General features: G+C 34.2%; 4 protein-coding genes across 10 annotated transcripts; 1 reads left to right on the top strand and 3 right to left on the bottom strand.

Moving 5' to 3' along the window:
- Positions 1-1,590: 1,590 nt before the first annotated feature.
- On the bottom strand, positions 1,591-5,751 carry LOC112695788 (uncharacterized). Its single transcript, XM_025748263.3, has 2 exons — positions 4,770-5,751; positions 1,591-2,140 (listed from the first exon to the last, which is right to left on the bottom strand). Exons 1-2 carry the CDS (start codon positions 5,398-5,400, stop codon positions 1,866-1,868), a joined length of 906 nt encoding a protein of 301 aa, XP_025604048.1. The 5' UTR covers positions 5,401-5,751; the 3' UTR covers positions 1,591-1,865.
- A 915-nt stretch (positions 5,752-6,666) lies between these two features.
- LOC112695787 (exocyst complex component SEC15B) lies at positions 6,667-10,174 on the bottom strand. Of its 5 annotated transcripts, none has more exons than XM_072197960.1 (2): positions 7,605-10,174; positions 6,667-6,710 (listed from the first exon to the last, which is right to left on the bottom strand). In XM_072197960.1, exon 1 carries the CDS (start codon positions 10,032-10,034, stop codon positions 7,623-7,625), a length of 2,412 nt encoding a protein of 803 aa, XP_072054061.1. In that variant the 5' UTR covers positions 10,035-10,174; the 3' UTR covers positions 6,667-6,710; positions 7,605-7,622. The 5 variants fall into 5 exon arrangements, with proteins under 5 accessions (XP_072054061.1, XP_072054060.1, XP_025604047.1 ...); XM_072197959.1 differs by lacking the exon at positions 6,667-6,710 and adding an exon at positions 6,859-7,351; XM_025748262.3 differs by lacking the exon at positions 6,667-6,710 and adding an exon at positions 6,859-7,299.
- Positions 10,175-19,419: 9,245 nt separating this feature from the next.
- Positions 19,420-21,227, top strand: LOC112695786 (large ribosomal subunit protein eL18). The gene is made up of 5 exons (XM_025748261.3): positions 19,420-19,539; positions 19,623-19,712; positions 19,787-19,915; positions 20,024-20,206; positions 20,840-21,227. Exons 1-5 carry the CDS (start codon positions 19,537-19,539, stop codon positions 20,996-20,998), a joined length of 564 nt encoding a protein of 187 aa, XP_025604046.1. The 5' UTR covers positions 19,420-19,536; the 3' UTR covers positions 20,999-21,227.
- Positions 21,228-21,443: 216 nt separating this feature from the next.
- LOC112695785 (epoxide hydrolase 1) lies at positions 21,444-23,969 on the bottom strand. 3 transcript variants are annotated; one of them, XM_072197958.1, is made up of 4 exons: positions 23,841-23,969; positions 22,913-23,459; positions 22,117-22,358; positions 21,444-21,798 (listed from the first exon to the last, which is right to left on the bottom strand). In XM_072197958.1, exons 2-4 carry the CDS (start codon positions 23,375-23,377, stop codon positions 21,552-21,554), a joined length of 954 nt encoding a protein of 317 aa, XP_072054059.1. In that variant the 5' UTR covers positions 23,378-23,459; positions 23,841-23,969; the 3' UTR covers positions 21,444-21,551. The 3 variants fall into 3 exon arrangements, with proteins under 3 accessions (XP_072054059.1, XP_025604045.1, XP_025604044.1); XM_025748260.3 differs by lacking the exon at positions 23,841-23,969 and adding an exon at positions 21,918-21,979 and having other exon boundaries at positions 22,913-23,532; XM_025748259.3 differs by lacking the exon at positions 23,841-23,969 and having other exon boundaries at positions 22,913-23,550.
- Between the last annotated feature and the right edge of the window lie 305 nt (positions 23,970-24,274).

Genomic DNA, 24,274 nt, shown 5'->3' with positions numbered 1-24,274 from the left:
TAGATCTTATATTGAACTATAGACTTCAAACAAGTCCTCAAATTTATTTTCAGCATGAGTCAACAGTTGAGCTACTAATCTGGCACAGCCACTCTCACGGTGACGTTATTAATGACTAGGTGACATGAACATGTGATTACCATGCTCCAATTTAGTCTGTGTCTTTATGTATAAACCTTAAATACAGTTTGAATCCCATTTTTTTCTACTTCTGCATTTTTCTTCCATCTTTTTTTATTTCTTCTTCTTCTTCCAACACTGGTATTGGTCGCAACGGTATACCAAATGATTGGGAGTTCTAGTCACACAGCTAGGAGCTCGAGTTGTTCGTGTTCAACTAGAAACTGGACAAGAACATTAATGAGAACTGTTCCATTCGAGTTCGACCAAGGTATACGACTCTTTTGTGGTACTCTTCCTTCGATTGCCAGCATTGCTCGGTAACTTCACTTGCGTGCTGCGTTTGTCTCGCCTCCCCCGACGAATCCTCCGGATATGTAGTTTATGACTCCCTTTAGTGCATTAGGGTTGGACCATCTACTGTCATCCTTTTCTTCTGAGGTTCGTTGACGCTCTTCTCAGTCTCGAATGTTTTCCTTGCTTCCTCTTCCTTTGGCATATTTGTCCAAGAGGCCTTGCCGGGCTAGCCTTTCTAATAAGTCCTTGGCGATTACGCATTTGTCCGTCGTGTGCCCATACTTCTGATGGAAAGCACAGTGTTTGCTCTTGTCGACAAATCGTTGATCCTAGTAACTTCCTGCTCGGGCAGGGGGTTTTATTATTTTGGTGTTCAGAATTTCTTTGATTATTTTCTCTCTCTTTGTGTTGAATCTGGTGTAAGTATCGAATTTTGGGATGAGCTTGAATGGCTTATTTGTTTCCTTATTGTTTGGCGATCTCACAATCTTGTCTTCTTCTTTCATGGGTGGTTGTCTGTCCATTCTCTTAGCCTCACGGACAGTGGCGGAGTTTGAAACAAAATTTTGGAGCCTAGATAAAAGATAATTGTCCAGATGCTTTTCATATGAACCCCATTTAAGATAAACTCGTCTAACTTCATCTCTGATTTTGGTGATATTACCAAATTTGAAGCCGTTTTCTAGGTTTCATTCCAAAGAATTAAGGTCAAACTCATCAGATGCAACTCTTTAAACTTTTGAATGTTGTATCTCACTTTTTTCGTGATTCATTAAAGTAAAAAAACTATCTACAGATATTGATATTGTAAAAGTTATATGTTCTCCTTTTTAAATATTAGCATTCCTCTTAAAAAAATACATTAATTGTTTGATTTTTTTATGATTATTTTATATAAAAATTTAAATATATATCTAGTAAAATATGTAAAAAAGAAGTTAGAAGAACAAATATTAAAATTTATAATATTTACTAAATTTTTTTTATCAATTTATACAAATACAATAATATCAATACTTATTGAATATTCTAATATTTTTTATCATATAAAAAATAAATTAAATTAACAGTAAAATATAAAATAATATTAAATTACATAAATAAAAAATACCTAATTTTTTATATTTGAACTTAAAGGTAGAGGGAGTGTTGCTTATTGAATAGAGGAGCTGCGAAATGCGAATACACTCAATTCATTCCAAATCCAACATATTTGAATGTTTAAAACTAAAAATTATTGTGCAATAAAAACAAGAGATGAAGATTAAACTTTGGTATTTTAAGCCATAGTAAAGTATTTGAGCCAACTGAACTATTTTTTATTTTTTGAAGAAGTATTACTAATTTTTTCAACAAAAGTTTGGGGGGCCATGGCCCCCCTTTGTCTCAACTAAGCTCCGCCCCTACTCACGGAGTTCTTCAATCTCCATTTGTCTCGCTACTCTTTTTCAGAATTCCTCCAGCGTCTTCGGTTTAGTAACCGCGATTGTCTCTCGGAACTTACCGGGTCGGAGGCCGGCCTTGAAGGCGTGCAAGTGGACTGCTGGGTCTAGATCTAGTATTTTCATGGTTGCTTCAACAAACCGAGTCATGTATTCCTTTAAACTTTCGTGTTGTCCTTGTCTGATGGTGCCAAGGTAATATGATCCGTGTACATATATCCTCGAAGCTGCGAAGTAGTCGATGAAGGATCTCGCCAACTCTTCAAATGAGGAGATAGAACCTGCAGACAATTTAGAAAATCAAAATAATGCAGCACCATCAAGATAAGTAGGAAAGGCTCGGCAAAGTACAGGTCCATTGTTAGCGCCATTAAAAAACGTTATGGATTGAAATTTTTTAACATGAGCACGGGGGTCACCAATTCCCTTGTATGGCTCAAGAGTGGTAGGTAGCACGAATTTTTTCTCATCTGAAAGTTGGTGATCTCTTCGGAGAATGTGTTGTCTAAGGTTAGCTTCTCTTTTGGCAGATTGATGCCCAATGGGTCTGCGTGACTTTGAGCTGAGCCTTTAGAGTTTTCTTCCTCGTTCTTTCCGGCATTATTATGGACGGACAGCTCGGCTATCCTTCAAACTTTCGCCTGGAGTTCAGCAATTTGAGCTAGGAGCTCTGCTTGCGTGGGTTGATGGACCCCATTATCAGCCATACTTGAGGATCAGAGATCCTGTAAAAAAGAAGAATAAAGAGCTCGGTAAAGGAAATAGTGGGGTTAGATGAATTTCGTGCCCCACGGTGGGCGCCGAATGTTCTTGTGTGGATAGGCGACTCCAAGGTGTAGCTCATTTTTCTGATGCTCGGACTCGCTTTTCCTTGGACAAGAGAGATGATACGTCGGTTTTCTCCAAGAATGGCGGCGGTGGGTTCTTGCAAAGGCACTCCAACGCTCAAGTTAGTAAGAGTAAAAGATAAATATCAAATTGTTCAGAATGAATAGTGTACCTCTTCCATGTCAGGAGTGGGTGTATTTATAGAATTGTTGTGCGGTTACTTAGTGTGTCTAATATTGTGGAGCGGTTGAGAATGTGAGCCTAATTATGTGATAACTGCTCTTTAGTGATATTTGACTTCTTAAGATAAGCACGTTGTAAGGTCCCACATCGGTTGGAGAGGGGAACGAAGTATGCCTTATAAAGGTATGGATACATCTCCCTAGCATGACGCGTTTTGACGAGTGAGTGTGGGGGTTTCGGCTAGCATCCCTATCGTCAAAGGCAAAACCGTGAGACCTTGTGTGCCAAAGCGGACAATATCATACTAGCGGGTGGTCTGGACTGTTACACACGTTAGGAGAGTAAATCATGTACTTAGGTTTGGTTTTGGTTCTTGTTTCTTAGGCACAGAAGATATGCTCTTGGACTAGGAATTGCTCTCCACATTTGATCTCGGATCAGCACATGGCTTAGGATTAACAACTGGAGGGACATGTCAGGAGTAGGATTCATAGAAGTGTTTGAAATGGCCTTAACTTCCTTACTAATATCTCCTACTTGATCATCAAGACGTACCACAACTTCTTTTCTTTCTAGAATCTCAAATGTTGATACTTCATGCTTCATGAACACATCCACAAGATCATTATTTTTCTTAGCAAAGAAACATATCTCCCTTAACTCCCCATCATTGTTTAATCTTCTCAGTTCAACTTTCATACTCCTACTTAAAATAAGTCACCAACAATTTTTTATCTTGTCTTGTTGTATCCAAATTCTTTATGGTAATTCCTAATATAGAAAATTAAATCTCTAACATATTTTTATTAATATCATTCAAACAATTTTTGTTATCAGAAGAATAGACCATCATTCATTTTTCATTTTTTTTGAAAGCTTCAACAACGATGAAAACACCCAATCACATACAAAAAGAATACTAACTAAACCCATGAATCATATATATATGGTTAGCAAAAAAAATTTTGCTGTATACTACATCCACAATGGTGTTTCCTCTTGTTCACACGAACTCAGTGAACTCAACGACGACACTAGTAGTCTCCCAAAATTATCAAAATCGCAAATCACACCACCTTCGTCATTGTCAAAATAAGACGGAGACAAAGTGTTGAGCATCAAAAAAAAAAGAAAAACAATTATGAATGATCAAAATACATGTGTTTCCAATATTTTTTCCTCATGCAATTAAAATAGTGACATTTTCGTCTCACTAGATGCCAAAATTTTAGACAACGTCGTCCTTTACGTCTAGTGTGGTAGTGATTGTGCTATATTAGTACTCCGATTCACTAACTCATGCAGGAAATGGGCTTGGAGACTTATATAGAGCTCGGAGTTCAATCTGAAGTCTCAAAATGGTACAATTAAAAATCTAGGGATTAAATTAGTATATAAACCTAATTTGAGAGACCACTTTAAAAATTTAGTCGAAAAATTCATCTTAATTTGAGAAATCTTTTAATTTTGTTTTAATTTTTCATGGTATCCCTAGACCTCAGCTAGTTCAACAGTTTAAAAATTAATTTTTCCTGAATCTAAACTTTAATTAAGAGACTGGCCAACAAATTACTATATCTATATAATAGAATTTTTTTTTTTTTTTTTGGCCATGCTATATAATAGAATTTAAATCCTAATACTTAAATGAAGAGAGAATTGATTACACAACTAAGCGAAGTTGGTTATTCTGTTTTTTGGTTACATATGTGCCAAAGGCCCAATATGTTATGTTTTGGGCTAAGAGTCTATATTTTGTGGGTTGCCACCCAAAAAAAAGAAAATAAAAATGTAAAACACTATGATACTTAAAGAAACAGAACCCTGACAAAAAAAAGCACCGGAAAGATATAGTTCTGCATATTACGAATAAAAACTAAATGGAGGAAACTACATCACCGTTGTTTTCCCGGGAATTGTTGCAATCGAATCCACATCCACACTGGGGGCATTGGAGAAAGTTGTTGACGGCAAAGTCGGCGGAGGCAATACCAACGGAGAATTGGAGTTCATCATCGTTACGGGTGACCTCAACGATGTTGAGCCACAAGAGTGCAACCTTGACACTCACACCCTTCAGCTTCGCCAACCTACCTTTCGAGATCACTCCCTTGATGGTGGATTTGTACTTGAGCTCGTAAGATTCAATGCTGAAGCTGCAAGTTCCATTCAAATAAGCAGTGAACTGACCCGTCTTTGCGTCAAGCTCATACCCGGTTGCACCCTTGGGAAGAAGACCCACTGGAAAATCGTACTGTTCTAGAACATCGTATGCTGTTAGCTTCTGATCTTCTTGCTGGGATGCGAGTGAAACTGTGGCGTATAGAAGGACACATACGAGTGCAATTGAGGATTTCATTATCGCTTGCGTTTGATGACAATCGAAAACTTGTTTCCTTATAGGTTGAGGGGTGGACATGTTGAGATCAAGACACGACCATTGATCATCATAAATATATGCAGAACATATATGTCCTATAGCAAAATTTATGTGGCACTGCTTAAATTGCATTACTGTTTTCGACTTCATGCATGTTTTCGTTGCCACTTTGATGAGGTCAATATCAATATTCTAATAATGCGTGCAACTCGCGTAGCACGTGGCAAGGTTCTTCAGAGTGGAGGAGTTCTACAAGATGACGAGGTGGAAGGAAAAATATTTGGATTATTATATTGAGTTTAATTTTCGTACTCAAAAAGAGTTTTCCATGAATATATATAATATATTGTCATATTATGAATAAATCTAATTAGATGATGTATAAAATATTTTACATTATCAATGCCTAAAAACATTGATCCCTATTCCCTAATAGACAGCTTTTTAATTTGTTTAAAATACTTTTTAAATACAATGTTAGTGTATAAATATATTAATATTTATTTATTTTTTGTATATAATGGTGATATAATGGACTCAACACATCTGATTGATTTACAAATTATATAAAATCGTTTTACTTATAATTGACCTTTACTGGGATAAAATTTTGTCGCTGTATATCATTATGCAAGAAATAAGTAAAAGTGTAAAACAAACTATATAATGTAGATAATTTGAACAACTAGTATTTAGAGCTCATTTTAGTCTTCTCATTCTCACAATCATAAAACACAGACTGAGCGCAAACACGCACACGCTTCAAGCACACTTGAGGCATTACCTCAGGTTACTGCATTCCCATTGAGAAACTGAGAAACAGAGTTTATTTCCTTTTCTTTTCTTTTTTCGTGGGGTAGTTGAGAAACAAAGGAAGTGATCATTGTATTATATTCTCCATGATATAGGAAATGGACAAATATTCCTAATAAATTAGGTTACACGGTTTTAAAATTTGAGAAAATCCAGCAGGAATTTGTCAATAATATTCAGTAGTTGTTATTTGATAAGTCAGAAATGAGATTAATCCTTCATCTACCTAGTTTATACGTCTATAATCTATTTCTCTCTTCACATTACTTGGTCTTGTGACTGCCCAAACATTAGATAATCCATTCCCATTTAGTTGACATAATAGATACAAATAACAAATATAAGCATGTAACCAAGTAAAGATGCAGGCATATAAAGACATGTGAAATTACTATATTAGCCCACTTATCCTGGACTTCTCTTCACATCTAAGTTCTAGCCCATACCTGATATCTCCAATTAGCCCTTAAATTCTTTGATCATTAACAATTGGAATCCATATATAGAAACCCATCCTTTTGTTTGGTTTCAATTTGAAGTAAGAAATTCGATTTGCATCACACCTCACAGTCGTATATTGGGTCCCAATTTGCTAGGAATTGATTTCCTTCCAAAGCTCTGGAGCTTCAATGTTTTGATTTAGCTCACTGATCGATATACTAATTACATTATTAAACATTGTGAATTACAAGGGGAGCATCTTACAACTTGAAATTCTAAACCCTAATACCTATGTAAGGCCTTTTTTCCTATTGGATGCAGGGGTCTCATTATCCATGTTCCATGGCAGCAGAATTCAAAAAGTAATCTCATCACAGGTTCACAACCAACGAAGGCTCAAACCAATGATTATGAATTTATGCTATATTCATAAATCTGAGTTAACAGTCAAAGAATGCATTACAATCAAAATTGGCATCGAGTAACAAAGATATAAATGTCAAAGCAATGATCACGATATGTGCATTAATCTAAGGTCAGCAGGAACTTTAGGACTAAGATGCACCATGCAAGTATGTAAACATTAAAGAGATGAAAACAGAATGTGGTCCTTTTTTTTGGTAGCTCAGTAATAAATGAGGGCACGGGAGATGTATGGATAATGACAAGGTTCGCTGTTTATCATCCAATTTTTTCCCCTTATTTCCCAACCACCTCATTCATATTCCTTTGGAGGCTGCCTCGGAGATTTACTAGCCTCTGGCAATTGGCAAGACCATGAATCCTCAGCCAGGCCTTTCCAAATATAAAACAACGAATATGTTCCAATTTAGGTTTCACAAACCTACTGATGAAAGCCAAATTAAGAATTCAAAACAAATATGATAGTACTTATGAGTATTTTAGTCAAACACAAAAATTGAACATTGGGATCATACATTTCAAACAAATTCTTTGAAAATCTCAAAAGAAGTGGAGAAGATAAGCAGGCCTTAACCAAATAATTTTATGAATGAGTTGATAACAAATAATTCACAAAGTCAAAATGGGACTAAAGACAAAATAAGAAGATGAAACAAGGGGAAGGGGAAAGAGCTTACATACAGCTTTGAGCTTAATCAGCTAACATCCTTAAGCCTTTTTATCAATGTATCCAGAGATTTCTTCTTTGGATTCTGCCTGGCTCCACGACTACCAAAGGTTCCAAAGAGCCGATCAGAAGGATCCCTCAACTTCTCTGAAACAATCACTACTTTCCTATGGTCCAAAGTATTGTAACTCCTCTCCCTAATCACTGCATTCAAGAAGTTCTCTGGATGATTGCTTAATAGCAAATTAACCAATTGCCTTGATTCAGCAAGCGCCATCTTCAATTCATCAGCATCTCCATCGGCAAAAAGTGAGGCCTGATTATCAGCAAATTGTTCTAAAAGCCGGATGTCCACATCAAATCCAATAATAGCATTCACATTAAACCTCTTGACAGAGTCACTAACTAAAGCCCCAACTATCTTCTCTGATATGTGAGAAAGAACTTGCTGTAGAACTCTTTTGAGGACTTGAGTTGGCAGTATCTGTTGAGCAGTTGAAACCAAAATTTCCAAATAAATGATGACCTCATTTACATATTCATTTCCACTCTGTGGCGGCTCATCAGCCATCCAATTTACATTCTCAATAAGCAACATAAATCCATCAACCTTGGCTTTAAGTAGCCCAGAAAGGGTCTCTTCTGCAGCATCTCGAGCTTTCCTAAGTGGGAACTGCCTCCTGCTTCTCTCCACCATTCTCAATGGAATCCCTGAGAGCTGTGCAGCATGGCGAAAGAAGAAATCACATGCACGCTCGAATACAGTCATATTTGCTGCCATTTGCATTGCCTGGGGCACACCACTAACTGATGTATTAATAAGCTTTAACAAAGCTTCATCTAAGACCTCGGTCAAAAGCCTGTCTAAATATTTCTTAACGATTTCATAGAACTCAAGCTGCCCACCATAAGACATGAAACTCACAGAATCCTCAATGAAGGACCGCACAATGCGGCAACAATCAGGCACAGTTGTCGAAAATGGTGCAACATAAGGAAAAGCAGGTACAATATCCGAAGTTTGTATTTGGAAAGAAAGCACATTCATGGAATATTCATACTCTTTCTTCATCAACATCTGCTCAAACTTATCAGCAGCAAGTGCCTCAGCAATCTGCTTCCGACAATCTGACAACAGAAGCTCGTGATATTTATCCCTGTGTTTGCTCAAAACATCTAGCAATGCATCAATCGGGTACCCATACCTCCGCAGAGTCACTCCCAAAAGGCTCACATAGTCCTTAATGAGCAAGAGATGATTGGCAGTCTGCATTCTGGAGAACTGATCCTCCAACACAGAACACATCTTGCTAACAGCAATATCCCACAAATTCTCAACCTCCATCTTCAATATCAAACCACCGCCAGTCCTCAAAACCCTATCCTCTACCACAAAGAAACCCGCAATCTGCGCAAAGAATGTCTGATGCGATTCAAGGAAAGGTGTCATCGAAGATACCTGAAAGTCCGAAGTCAACTGAAGCTTCCGATTCTCATAGTAATACTGCTTGAACCGCTCTTCCAACCCTAACGTCTGGTGAATATGGTAAGCCCTGTACAAAGGAGTCAAATCAAAACCAACAATTCCACCTCCGTTTCCGTATCCATCCTCACCGATACCGCTACCAGCGGCAATTTCATCATCTTCCTCCTCCTCCAAAGCGTAAATGCAGTCCCTAACGCTGAGCCTGCTCTGCTCCTCTGCCTGGCGCTGCTTGATCCTGAGATCTTCTTCTCTCTGCCTCGCTGCTGAAGCTTGGCCGATCGCCAGCTGTCCAAGGTTGCGACTCACCACTCGGATCTCAACCAGCCAGTCGCCGAACTCCTTACTCACCTTCCTCTCTATGTGCGACCGGATCTCCGGGATCTTTCTCTCTAGCATCCTCTTCAGCGTCGTTGACGGCGTCTTCTCCAAGTATTCCCTCTCGAGCGTGTCAACACACTTTAGCGCCATGTAGAAGTTGTCGCCGGCGAGGTGGCGGTTCGCGCGTGAGCACACCTCCATCAGCTCCACGCATGTATGCACCGATTCAATTGCGAGGTTGACGTTCCGCGAGACGTTTCGTGTCTCGACGAAGGCGTCAAGCGATGAGAGTAGAGGACGCGCGACGGACTGGAGCTTAGAGTTGGAGTCAGAGAGGGAGGACTTAAGGTCGTCGACGTCGGAGAGAAGAGATCGGAGGTCATCGACAGCGAGGATGAAGTCCTGGTAGTGTGCCTTGCAGACCTCCTCGATCTCGGACTCTTTGGAGCGCGCAAACTGGCGGAGGTGGTGGAGGAGCGTCTCCGGCTTACCGGAGGCGAAGGCCTTGCGGATAAAGGGGCCGAGGTCCTCGTTGTTGCAGATGGCAGAGGAAAGGAGGAGTTGGTCGAGCTTGTCACCGGAGTCGTCGCCGTTCGCCGGAGCGACTTTCCGGCGAGGGGGCTTGGAGGAGTGCATCGCCTGGTTGTGCTTGTTAACGGAGCAAATGGAGCGAATTTAGGGATTATGGTGTGAGAAATTGAAAAACCGTTCACTCGTCCTCGATAAACATTTGTTATAGTCTTTGCAACTTAATTTTTAAATGACAAATTCATTCTTGAAAATTTGTTATTTTGCAAATGGTTTTCGATAATTTTTTCAATTAAATTCATTTTTTAAATATTTTAAATTAATTATATTAATTTTTTTATTATTTTTATTATTAAATGGCATCACAATATATATTTGATATTTTTAATTAAATATTAAAATAATAAATTTATAAAATTAAATTAAATTTAAATTAATATTAAATTCAAAAAATTTTAATATTCAAAATCTCATTAAATTTAAAATTAATTTGATTTAATTATATAAATTTCACATGTTAACCGTCTGTGATTAATATATATGTGTCACTTAACATGCAAAATGATATGATTAATATAATTAATTTAAAATTTTAAATAAAAAATTTAATTAAAAAATTTTAAAATTCAATCTATTTATTTATCTATTTTTATTATATAAAAATTAATATTTAAATTTTTTTTATATTGTATTTAACTCATATTTTTTCTTCTAATAATACTATATCAACAATTTTATTTATTTGGCAAAACTTAGAAATTAACCAATCATCTTTTATTAAAAGATATTTAAAAAATTAAAAAATTATCTATTATTATTCGATTAAAATATAAAGTACTAATTAAATACAATAAATATACTATTAAAAGTATCATAATAATAATAATTATAAAAAATTATAAATATTAAAATTTTACAATTTAAACATGTTATTACTTTACTACTACATTATTTGATCTACTTATACATGCTATATAAGATTTTACTACTCTTTATTTCTTAATCTCTCATACTAATTAGAGAAAATTCCTTCAAACAAGTTCAACTTTGTCACATTCTTTTATTAAATATATTTAAATATATTATTATTATAAAATTAATTCATAGTTTTATATTTATATTTTTTGTCTTTTTTATTATTATTCATTTTTCTATACCAAGTGAGTTTAAATTTGACACATCTCCTTATTAAGTATATTCAAATATATCATGATTATAAAACTAATTTATATTTTTTGTGTTTCATTCTCATTTATTTTTTTAAATTTTTTCTTTAATTATTTACAACCTAAAAAATACTACATGAGAAGATAAAATATGACAACTAAAACAAATATAAAAATAAAAAACAACAAATGAAGATGTAGTGTTATACGACTTTAATATAAAAAGTCTAGACTTTTTTTAAAAATAAATGAATTTAAATTTTTAAAATAATAAACTATATTTTAATTTATAATACATTTTAGTTAAACAATTATAAAAAATTATATATAAATGATCAAATAAATATTTTATAAAATAATTTTAGTATAAAACAATTTAAATTTAATATTAATTTATATATTATCTAATCAATCTCTAAATAACATAACACTTATTAAAATACACGATATAATATAATTAATTTATTACTCTACGCATTGCATGAGTCTCACTTTAATTAAAAAAGAGTGATTTTTGATACATGAATTTGACCACCTATCTTAAATATTTGAGAGAACATATGCAATTAAGATGAATATTAAATTTCAGTTTTAAAATGTATTATTAGTGAGGATGGAGATTTCCGATGAAAGAAAATGGTTAAAAATGGCTTCATAAATTTATTGATTAGTAAAACCAATTTTTGCAATTTTTATTTTATTAATTCTCAAGTTTTTTAACCCCAATCAAATTTTTTAACCCCAATCAAATTTATATATGTTTAATTTTATCCAATTTTCATTTTTTTTTTTACTTATTTGTGCCATTTATTTGAATATTTGAATAAATTATGGCTGTATTTTAAATTTATTGTAGAACTTTAAATCTACAAATTTAAAATATAATAAAATATGAAAAATTCTGGTAAATCAATTCGGTTATCTAAAATATAGTTTTATAAAACTTCAATGTTTGAAAATGAAAGGTAAAAGATATAAAATAAAATAATTAATGAACCCAAAAAAATAAAAAATTACAAGTCATAAAAATATCTAAATTTTTTATTTTTCAAAATCCATAATATATGAGAAAAAATATAAGTAAGAATAAAATTTATTGATGTTAGAATTTTTAAATAAAAATTTAGAATCAATTTTACTAATGTATGAAATTTTAGAAAGCTAATTTTACCGTTTATTCGAAATAAAATGATATACTTTGAATTGTATAACGCACAATTGCACATTTTTGTGTATACTCTAACTTCGTCATTTGTTAAAGGGATGCATATGGTGAGGCCGTTGCACCAACTCCACCAATGTGAAAGTGTTATTATTTGTCAATTGTCATAATAATATATTTTGAGGGAAAGAAAAAGTTGAATGTGTAGAATGAATTTTCAAATCGTGATCTAAATTATTATATTTGTTTGTTGATTATCTAAAATTGGTGATTTAGATCTAAATGTAAAGTTTAGATTTTTTTTATGATAATATTAACGTCTCTTCTAGAAAATAAAGTTGTCTATCAAGATATGATAAGTGAGAAAATTTTTATTAGATTGAGATCGAAAAATATTTGAATTTGATAAAATATTTATACAATAAAAAAGATAAAATTATTACCACCTATAATAATAGATGGTTACTCCTCTTTTTATTTAAGAATTGTTAAGATTTTTATATTTAAATTATTGGACAAATATGTAGATATAGTTAAGATTCTGCATATAGTTCGAACGTACGGACCAATAAATTCGCTCTTTATGTAGGTCGGACAAATATGAAAAGAATTTCTAGATCTTTCTTTTGTGAGTTGGACTTGTCTACTTTGGCATTGACTTTATTATTGAAAAAGGTATAAACAATATTTATTAAATTATTAAAACATGGACCAAGGAGAATAAACGACATATACATCTTTTATAGAAAAAATGAGTAAGTTTTTTTAAATAAATAGTTTTAGTCTACCTACCATAATAATCTGAATCCAATTTTTACAAACTTTGGGTTTAATTACAACTAACGTAAATCGATGGCTTTTAAAATTAGTATCTATAGAAAAAGTTAAGAAAGTGATTTTTAGTGTGCACTCATAAAGTATCAGAAAAAATGATACAATGATTGTGTATCATACTAACAACTTCGGCTATGAAAAATTGACTGAGTATACCACGCAACCGATGAAATCTTCGGAAGAGTGCCAGCAATCGAGATTATTCGAAAACAACGATAAACTTTTCGAATAATACGAGAACCACCTCGGCAAGCCGTTGTGAAGACTAACCTAACAATGGCTATATAACGGGATCATTTAGCTTCCCAATTATCATCTCACAAAATATAACTCTAGTCTTACTACTAGTTATTCTTTATCTTTCTTAGCTCTTTAGGAATTTACTAACTTGCGCGTCAGGGTCTTTATTGCAGGTTCCATGCTGGAGTCCCTGTTCCGAGGATCAACCTCAGCGGTTCATCAACGCCCAAGGAGTTGAATGCCCACAAGCTATAACTCGGACGTACATCCTTGAGCAGAACATTGGCGTCCACCGTACGACTCACACGGTCAATCCTCTTACACAAACACGCCGAGGATATCTAAAGCTCATCCTGTTTTTTACAGGATAAGTTTAGGGGCTATATACCATAATAACAACCTCGGGTACGAAAAGATTGACCGAGTACACCACGTAACTGACGAAATCCTCGCAAGAGCGCCAACAACCGAGATTCCCGTGTCAAATCAAATATTCAAAAACAACAATAAGCTTTCCGAATAATACGAGAACCACCTCGGCAAGCCGTTGTGAAGACTAACCTCATAGTGGCTATATAACGGGATCACTTAGCTCCCCAGAGGCACAACATTATTATCTCACAAAATACAACTCTAGTCTTACTACTAGTTATTCTTTATCTTTCTCCGCTCTTTATGAATTTACTAACTTGAGCGTCAAAGTCTTTATTGCAGGTTTCACGCCAGAGTTCCTATTCCGAGGATCAACCTCAGCGGTTCATCAACGCCCCGAGGAGTTGAAGGCCCACAAACTATAACTCGGACGTGCATCTTTGAATAGAGCAAATTGTAAAATTGTTTCAATACTATTAGAACATATATAGTAGGAATGTGTTCTAAGCTTTATATAGCTTTCTTAGGTGGGAGAATTCTCAAATGTTTTAATCACATCCATATCTACTTCATTTCTAAAATTTTGGATGTGAATTCTATGACTTAGGTGGGATCTATTAATCTTTTTTCAGTTGTATAAAAAATTTATATCTAAAATTCTTATTTATAGACTTCAAAGTACAATGAATAAACTAGTAAATTTTAATTAGAGTACTTTGATAAAGGATAGATTGATTTCTCATAATATTCTTATTTCTCACAAGTACATGCATTATTTTACAACAAAACCGTAGAGCTTAGAAGCAAAAGTGGCGATTAAATTAGAAATGACTAAAACTTATAATATAGTTGAATAGAATTTTCTCCGGTTTATGCTAGGCAAATCGGGGTTTGATGATACTTTAATTTTAGAAGACGGGTGGATGAAATTAGTGAGAGTTGAGTTATGGAGTAGTACATTGATGATGATTTGAGAATGGAATGAGAATATGAATTTGAGAACTTATGATGAGTTTGGGACCCATAATACTGACACGGATTATATATTATTGATATGTTGAAATTTGGTAAGCCGGCATAGGGGCTGTGGCGGTCTCCCGCCAATGATCAGATGTGATGGTTGTGACAGTCGCCTACTCATATAAAATACATTGGTTTGGTAAGTCGCTATGTGCCTCGGCAAGGACGATGGTGAATCCTGCTTGTCGAGGTAGCGGCGCCAGCATAGGGGTTGTGGCAGTCTCTCGCCTACCTTTAGATGTGGGGGATGTGGTAGTCTCCCACTCACATAACCTTCTCTGTTGCAAGAGTAAACTCGGACACTATAACCCGAAAGACTGTGTCAGACATTATATCCACGGAGCGTAAAAATAAGTGGGCTAGACGTTACACACCATGAAGTGCCAAGAAAAAGTGAGTAGGACACTATATCCCTGGGTGTGGCAAAAAGGCTACATTCGAAAGGATGTGTCAGGTTGGCAGTTGAACCGACAAGTAATATCACGAGCCAATAGGACATGCATTCATCATATGTATTTTCTATGTGCTTGTTTGTTTTGCTTAACTTTTGTTATGCCTAAATGAATCACATATCTACTTGCTATTTGATTTACTTATTGTATATGTATATCATTTGTGCTTTACTTATTTGCATTACCTGTGTTTTCTGTTGAGATTGAGGAGGTGCAGTAGGCGATGGCGATGGAATCGCATAGAGGATAGGTTGGTGAAGGCTGTGGTACAGCGGTGACTAGTTTAGTTAGAGATCCCTTAAATTAGATTACCCTGTTTATGATTTAATTCATATATTTCGTTAAACTTAAATATCTGTATCGATATGAAGTCATAGAATTATCTTTGGCTTTCCATAACCTTATATCTTATCTATTAGACACTGTTACCATACTGAGAACCTCCGATTCTCATACCATATGTTGTTGTTTTCAGATGGAGGTCGCAACCCACCTTGGTGAGTTTGCGGATGGTGACAGAGCGGATCATGGATCGCATTTTGGTCTTTTGTTCATTTTGGTTGTAGATTTCTCTCACTTTTGATTTTTTTTGTATATTTTTTTGCTTTAGAAGCTTTTGCTTTAAACTTAAAGAGATAGGAAGTAAACATTTTATATCACTCTGTTGTATCTTTTGACTAGTCGGCCTAAACTTTGCAAGTTATGGCTAATTCCCCTTTTGGACATATATATATATATGAGTAAACTACCATTTCTACCCATAAAAGTTAAAAACGCTGACATATTTATCCATAGAAGATAAAAATTACCATTTCTTCCCATAAAAATTAATTTTTGCAAGCAAAATTACCCAAACCCTAAATAATTACATAAAATCCCCAAACTACCCCCTTCTCTTCTCTCACGCACGTACCCACCCTCACTCACTATCTGCAGCACCTAAACCACCACTGTCGTAGCGTCATCTCCCTTCCTACTATGTCTTTCTCTTTCTCTCTCTCACTCACTTTTTCTCTCTCACCTCTTGAACATCAACATAGCCTAGCCACTATCCTCTTCAAAATCACAAAATAGAACAAACTCAGATCAAATTGAAGAATAGAACATGCATAGATTCAAAATAAAATCCTAATTTCTTAGAACCTTCACAAAAAATTGTCAATTTCTCAGATTCAATATCACTATTTTCGTTACAAATAACACAGAACATTAATTCGATTTTGGCGACGCAGGGAGGAGATGATGAAAACGTATCGCTATGAGGAGAAGAGAGCAGCGACACCGAGAGAAGGAGAAGACAAAGATATGACATTTGAAAAAAGAAGGAACTCAACATTGAAGAAGTTGTGGTTGCAAAAAATAGATGACTCAAAATTGCTACTTCCTGAAGCCAAAAACCTCCCGAAGAAGAAGAAGAATAAGAAAAGGGAAGGAGAAGATGGAGCTCGCAACGGCAAAAGGAGAAATCACCATTAATGCAAAGAGGAGAGAGAAGAACGACAAAGAAGAGAGAGACATCAATAAGGGAAAAAGAGGAAGAAGAAAAGTGCGAAGAGGGAGGAGAGAAAGAGAGAAGGACGATTGAAGAAGATAGAGGAGAAGGAAGAGAGAGAGAGTGTGTGGAAAGGGGAGGGTGCTCAAGATAGTAAGTGAGGGTGGGTGCGTGCGTGAGAGAAGATAAATGGGTAGTTTGGGGATTTTATGTAATTATTTAGGGTTTGGGTAATTTTGCTTACGAAAATCAATTTTTATGGGTACAAATGGTAATTTTTATCTTTTATGGGTAGATATATCAGCATCTTCAATTTTTATGGATAGAAATAGTAGTTTACTAATATATATAGAAATAGTTTACTAATATATAGTGACTACTGGTGGCTAATATTTGACTTGCCAATAGAAAAGTAATATGTGGCTGTCTCTGTTATCAATGGAGCGCTAATAAGAATTAGCAATAAAGTAAGTGCAGTAACTTGTACTTGTTTATTGTGGTGGTAATTTCGTCATTTTGTGATCCAACTTGAATGTGTAAACCCATTGGCAAAGTCAAATGGGTTTGAGAAAAATAAAAAATTAAAAAAACAAAAAGAGAGAAATTTTTGTTACCCGCAAATCTTTTGTAATTAGATATTGATTCATTAGGAAAAAAAATAACTAATTTCCAAAAATAAATGTTAGATTAAAGAGTTATTTTAAAATTTTTTTATTAAATAAAAAGTGTTGCACTCTTTATCAATTAAATAAAGTTTAATTTTTTTTATTTATTATAATTTATATCAATTATTCATATTTAAAATTTATAATTTACAATTCAAAATACAATAAAAATAAACTTAGATAATTTAAAATTATCTTATTTAATATTTATTAATTATGATTAGAATAATTATATTAAATAATTTTAGATATCTTAGATATCTATTATATATTACTAATTTTACAACTAAAATATACCACGTATTATTTTTTCATTACAATTGAAATCAAATATTTTCCACCAAAATTAAATACTTCTCTCCTCCTCTCTTTTCTTTTTTTTTTATATTTCTCACTTTCTTTTACCCACTCTATTTTTCTTATATATCATTATCAATAACTAATTACGAATTTAATAATCAAAATATTCAACATAACATTCTGTAATTATAATTAAATTTAAATTAAAATTAAAATATTAAAATTATAATATAACAATATTATATTATTAATTTAACAATCAAAATATATCACATGATACTCTATCATTAAAATTGAGATGATATACTAACATCTATTTTTTCTTTATTTTCTAACAAAAAAATTTTATTTTTCCCAAATCACCGTTTAAAATGCTTATCCTTATCATTAATTTTTTTATCATATTTAATACAAAATCACTCAAAATCAAAGTTCCTTTTAAAAAATTAAGTATTCACAATCAATTAGCAATTTTTTTATGGTCACCATAGCTACAATAAAACACACACACAAACACACAAAAATTGTTTATCTATTAGCTATTATCTTATATTTTGGAGTTTTATATAAGATTGTATATTATGTTCTGTTCTTGTGTTTATGCATTTTAGTTATTGTGTGTGAACGTTTTACGTTTGTAATTTCATTTTATGCGAACTTTTATTTATTTATCGAACTTTTAGTATTATTATTCTTTTTTATATATATTATTGTATAAGCTTTAGAACTGTCGTGACGCTTTATTATCTTTTGCTTTATGGCTAAAAATAAAACTTAGAATAATAGAATGTTACATATATTATCTTAGTTTAATATATACATTTAATGAAATGTTATTTGGACCTTTTATTTATATTTTTTATTTTTTTAAATTTTTTTTATAGATATGGTCTAAGAGTGTGAAGGACACATATTATAAGCTAAATCATTAGTTGTTTATAAAAGAATATATACCTATATTTTCTTATAAATACTGAGATATTTATTTATTATACTATATTTTTTAAAAAAATTAAGTATTTTGTGAATTTTTTAATTTATACTATTGTTTAGCAATTGTATAAATGACAAAAAATATAAATTTATTTTATATAAGTTAAATATGTACGTAAAATATTTATTTTTAAAACTTTTCAGGTATAAATACAACAAATATATGATTTTTTGTGCATTGCACTCATACACACACCCTAGTATATTTACAATTTTCACTACTATTAAAATATTACCAATAAAATAGTAAATGATAATAAATGGTAATACAATAATTTATTTGAAAAAAATAATTTAATTTTAAATTTCAAGCTTCTAATTTTAAAGAATTTGAATGGTTTAAATTCAGCTTTTTAAAATATAAAAAGTTTCTAATATCTTTGAAAGAAAATAATTGTGTTTGATAAAATATTTTTTAAATTTTAAAAATACTATATTATACATAAATATAAGAATTAAATATAAAATTAATTAATTTATAAAATTATATTAGACTTTTTAATGTTAATAAAAATAAATTATTTTTAAAAATTATATTTTAAATATTTTTAAATATTTTATTTTTTAAAAATTATAAATACAAGTGGATAATCTTTTTAATTTATGAAAAATAAAATAAAAAATTTGTATCTGTTAAAATTCCAGATACATCTTAAAAAAGTATTACTCAAAATCAAGCGTTGGTAGAGTGAGATGTAAAATTTGACAAGGAGTAAAAGGACCATAACAGTTAAATAAAAAGAAGAAAGAATTACAAAGATTGATTTAATTTGATGTGCCCCTCTAAGAAATGAATCGGGTCAACGGGTCGGGTTTTGAATATTTGACGGAAAAAAGGGCAGATAAAAACATGAACCCTAAGCAAAAACAAAACCCTAGCTCCATTCCCTCAGCAGCAAGCAGCTCCATCCACCATGGTATGTCCAACATTGCTTCTCAACGATTCCAACCCTACTCTCTGTAGATTTAACCTCAACTCTGAATTTTTGTTTCGTTTCAGGGCATCGATTTGAAAGCAGGAGGTAAGTCGAAGAAGACCAAGCGTACAGCCCCCAAATCCAATGATATCTATCTCAAGCTCCTCGTCAAGGTACCTTTCTTCATCATCATCACTTGCACATTCCTCTGTTGTTTACGTTATTCAAATTTTTGCCCTATTTTCAGCTATACCGTTTCCTTGTTCGGAGGACTGGTAGTAACTTCAACGCCGTCATCCTCAAGCGTCTTTTCATGAGCAAAGTCAACAAGCCACCGCTATCTCTCTCCCGCTTGATCCGTTACATGAAGGGAAAGGTTGCAATTCTATGCCCCTTTCTTTATTTCAATTCATTTGAACTGAATAACTATCACCTGAGATGTTAGTTTAAAGAAGCTTTTGTTTTTGTTTGTTGGATGGATTAGGAGGGTAAGATAGCTGTAGTTGTGGGAGCTGTGACAGATGATATTAGGGTGTACGAAGTGCCTGCATTGAAGGTAACTGCCCTGAGATTCACTGAAACTGCCAGAGCTCGGATTGAGAAGGCTGGTGGCGAGTGTCTTACCTTTGATCAGCTTGCTCTTAGAGCTCCTCTTGGCCAGAACACAGTATGGATTTTAATTCAGCTCTTGTCTCTACTTAACTGTATTGTGTGCTCTTCTCTTCTGTCTTTGAGATTTCATATTACGAATGCTTTACCCTTGTAATGACCAATTAGTTACTCGTTATGGTTATCGTCTTAGCGGATGTCCCCATTGCTATTCCAACACTCAATATCATTGATGATTGGTGATATTTGGAGTACTGAGTTTCTTGTACTTGGCACATAATTTGCTTGATCCCTGGACGATCTTTACATTTTCACCCCCTCAAACCACTGTATTTTCTATTTGTTTAATAACGTATTATTTGTCTCCAGCAACTTTCATCCCAGTTAATTAAGATCCACTATGACAGTTGCTATTAGGGCCCTAGTCTGTGTTCTGCATTTCTGCTAGGATAGCTGTAGAGGGAACAGAAAATATAACTAGCACTTCTGTTCTACTGTTTTGCTAGGTGCATTTTTAGGGTTTCAAAATAAAAGGAAATTATGATTTGAAACTTATTTATTTGTTTTGAAAATATTTACCTTGTATTTAAAGTAATGATTTCTTTTCAAATCAACTAGTTCTCTATGGAGGAAGGAATAATGTTAGCAGAGTATAAAAAGTAATGAAATTATATTTGGGATATTGTTTCAGGTTCTTCTTAGAGGCCCTAAGAATGCCCGCGAGGCTGTCAAGCACTTTGGACCAGCACCTGGTGTGCCCCATAGTCACACCAAGCCCTACGGTCGTGCAAAGGGACGGAAATTTGAGCGTGCTAGAGGAAGAAGGAATAGCAGAGGCTTCAGAGTTTGAGTTCTGGAGCTCAAAGATGAAGGATTTTCCGATTTATCATGTGACCGTTCTGTATTGTTTTCCTTCTTTTTGTGTCGTTAAAACAGTTGATTTTAGTTCAGTTTTCCTTCCCTCAAAGGGGAAAAAGGATTGGAACTCGCTCAACAATTTTGGTTTATCACTACTGTTCTAATGAACTCTATGAAAGGATTAATGAGTAGATTTTCTTCATTTGTTCGTGATCGTTGAATTTTGCTTGTCTAATTGAATATTTTTTAACTTGTTTTGAACATGAATTGTATTTTAACGTAAAAACACGTCTATTTGCCGCACTCGAAAGCTATTCAGTTTCCTGAATTACTTAGAACAGAAGGCATAAATACACAATTGCCAAAAGAACCCCACCTAGAAATCATTACAGATCCAGGTCATGTGGGAATGACTCAATGCTCGAACTGGGTGCGGATGGTTTTTAACGCGTAATCTTATTCTTTTATACGTAACCTAAGTAAAGAGGTAGCGAAATCCTTGGAGCCAAAATACTGAAAATAGAATGTACGAAGGATAATGGAGATTAAAATTTCTTTATGAAGTCGTGTATATGGGCGCTGATCTCGTCTGGCCTTTCCTGATTTATAAAGTGAGCTACTCCTTCCATTACAACCAGTTCTTGCAGGAATGGCACCTCTTTCTTGAAGCCACCGCCATGTATATATTCCTTAACACCCGGAGTGTTATAGGTAACATCCAGGTCTCCCACAATGAACTTCACTGGAACTTTGATCTGTACTCCAGTCCACGGTGCTGTCAGCTCCCAGGTTCTGTACACAATAAACAAATTTTACTTGATCATTGATGCAAGTTCAACTAATTCTAGAGTAACAAGAAAAGTAATATGATTATGAAAATTGATAACGCATATATCCATAAAACAACATACGTTCTGTCACAGTTCGCGGAAGGAATTCGAGAATATAATGAAGGAGTGGATGCAGACCGAAACTAAAACCAAAAAAACAGAACAGACTCAACAGGTAGTAGAATTGACTTGGTACCATTACATGAATGAAAATTTTAACTCCAGGCAGCTACAATATACGTATATTAATGTTTAACAGTAAGAGTTAGAAGAAGCTTACAGGTCAATAGCTCGATAGTAATTTAGCCCGCCTGTGAAGCCTTTCTGGTCAAATTTGCTAGCATAATAATTGACATCTTCTTCAGTCAGCCATGAAGGTAAAGCAAGCTGAAGATTAGGTGAACCGCCAAATCCGATCTCCTTGGGCACACAAGGTGGGCGTGGATCGCGCGACACAAGAAATGTTTTTATTATTCTTGAAGTTCCAGCTCGGGCAAACTCTTCTTCGGCCTCCCCAGGTTTCTGCGGCACACCAAATACAACATATTAACCTGTATACGGATGCATGGAACTAGCAATTTTTACCATAAGACATAAAAGTGTATTTAAACTTGTGGTCAATTCTGAATTCGATTCGACAGGTACTTATCCATGAACATCAGGAACTTAATTGTGAAGGTTGCATTAAGAAGCCTTCATTATTGTTTGGAACTCAAAACAGGAAAACGATGGAAGAAAAAGTTGAGTCAAAGAAGAACTAACACGCACAAGGGACAATATTTAGTTAGCATAGTACAAGGTACCAAATTAAGTATTTAGTCCCCAACATCTTTTGAGCACAAATAACCAATATTCATTTCTTTCTGAACTTAGACTGATTATTAAACCAAATACGAACCGTATATTAGACAATTACGGACGTTGCTGTGAAATTAAGGTGAGAACTAAGAACTCAAACAAGGTTGAAGCATTATACATATATTAAAAAACTAATTCACCTAAGCAGAACGTGCATAAGTAGTCGCAATGCAATTAAAGGACAAATTTAGAGGATTAAATTCGGGTAGAAAATTGACCTGGAACCTGCAGATGTAGTAATCATCGCCAAGCATAGCCCTCAAACTCTGAAGGGGCTTCCACTTAGGGTTTCTGGGACGGAAAACGACGCTCATGTTGACCAAGGCCTTGATCCGATCGGGCCTGAACAAACAGAAGTACCAAGCCATAGCGGCTCCCCAGTCGTGGCCGACGAGGAAGACCTGGTCGATGCGGAGGGCGTCGAGGAGTCCGACGAGGTCGCTGACGATGTGGAGAGCGGAGTAGGAGGAGGGGGAAGGAGGGGCGTCGGTGTCGCCGTAGCCGCGGAGGTCGGGGGCGATGCAGCGGTAGCCTTGGGCGGAGAGGGAGAGGAGCTGGTGGCGCCATGAGTACCAGAGCTCAGGGAAGCCATGGAGGAAGAGGACGGCGGGGCCTGAACCTATGGATGCCACGTGCATTTTAATACCGTTGGTGTTGACCCACGTGTGTTCTATCTTCTCCATCTTTGAGAATTCTAGCAAGATGATGCAGAGTGAAGATGATGCACCGTTTAGTGTTTATCGCTTTTGCCCTTCCCTCTCCTGCCTTCAATACAATACAATACAAAGATTGCTCAGTCAAAACCATTGACTCTCTACTCTTTTTTTAATTTGAGAGTAAATACTAAATAGTCATTAGACCAATTTCAACATTTATTTTTTTTATAAAATAACTCCCAAAAAATATATTTTATTTGAGGCAGTTTGGTCAATGATTTATTCCTTCGGTCAATTATTAAATTTCAATAAAATTATTAATCTACTATTTTGTTGTATTTATACATGTTTAAGATGTGAGTTAATCGAGTAGAATTGAATCTGCACCCGTACCGATTCGCACGAAAACTCTATCCGTTATAAATTAAGTTAGCAATTCTATTTAATCGGATAAATTCAGAGTATATGCGAATAGAGTGCATATTGCTACCTCTAATTCCAGATTTAATGAATTGCGAACAAGAAAGCTCCAAATGCAAGAAATCGTGAACAGCAAAGCTCTAGGCATAGGAAATTGTGGACGGCAAAACTCCAAGCCCAGAGAATGGCAGACATCGAACGTCCAAGTGTGATTAATCGTGAAAGGCAGAACAAGAACGTGAGGCACTGTGAACGGTGAATGAGAGAGTAATTTAGAGTTTGTGGAGTGTGATTGGATGAAAATGATGGAGGAAGTAGACTACGGATAGATAATGATAATAAGATAACATCATAAAAGTAGATTAGTAATTTTATAGGAGAAGACAAAAATAAATTAGTATTTTTATAAAAAAAATTAATTATTGATTGAATAAATAATCTATTGACCAAATATTTAAATCATTGTATCGAATAAAATATATTTTTTAAAGATTATTTTGTTAA

Source organism: Arachis hypogaea, chromosome 6 (assembly GCF_003086295.3).
Source record: "Arachis hypogaea cultivar Tifrunner chromosome 6, arahy.Tifrunner.gnm2.J5K5, whole genome shotgun sequence".
NCBI lineage: Eukaryota > Viridiplantae > Streptophyta > Magnoliopsida > Fabales > Fabaceae > Arachis > Arachis hypogaea.
Note: the sequence above shows the minus strand (reverse complement) of the source record. Positions and strands in the feature narration are given on the sequence as shown.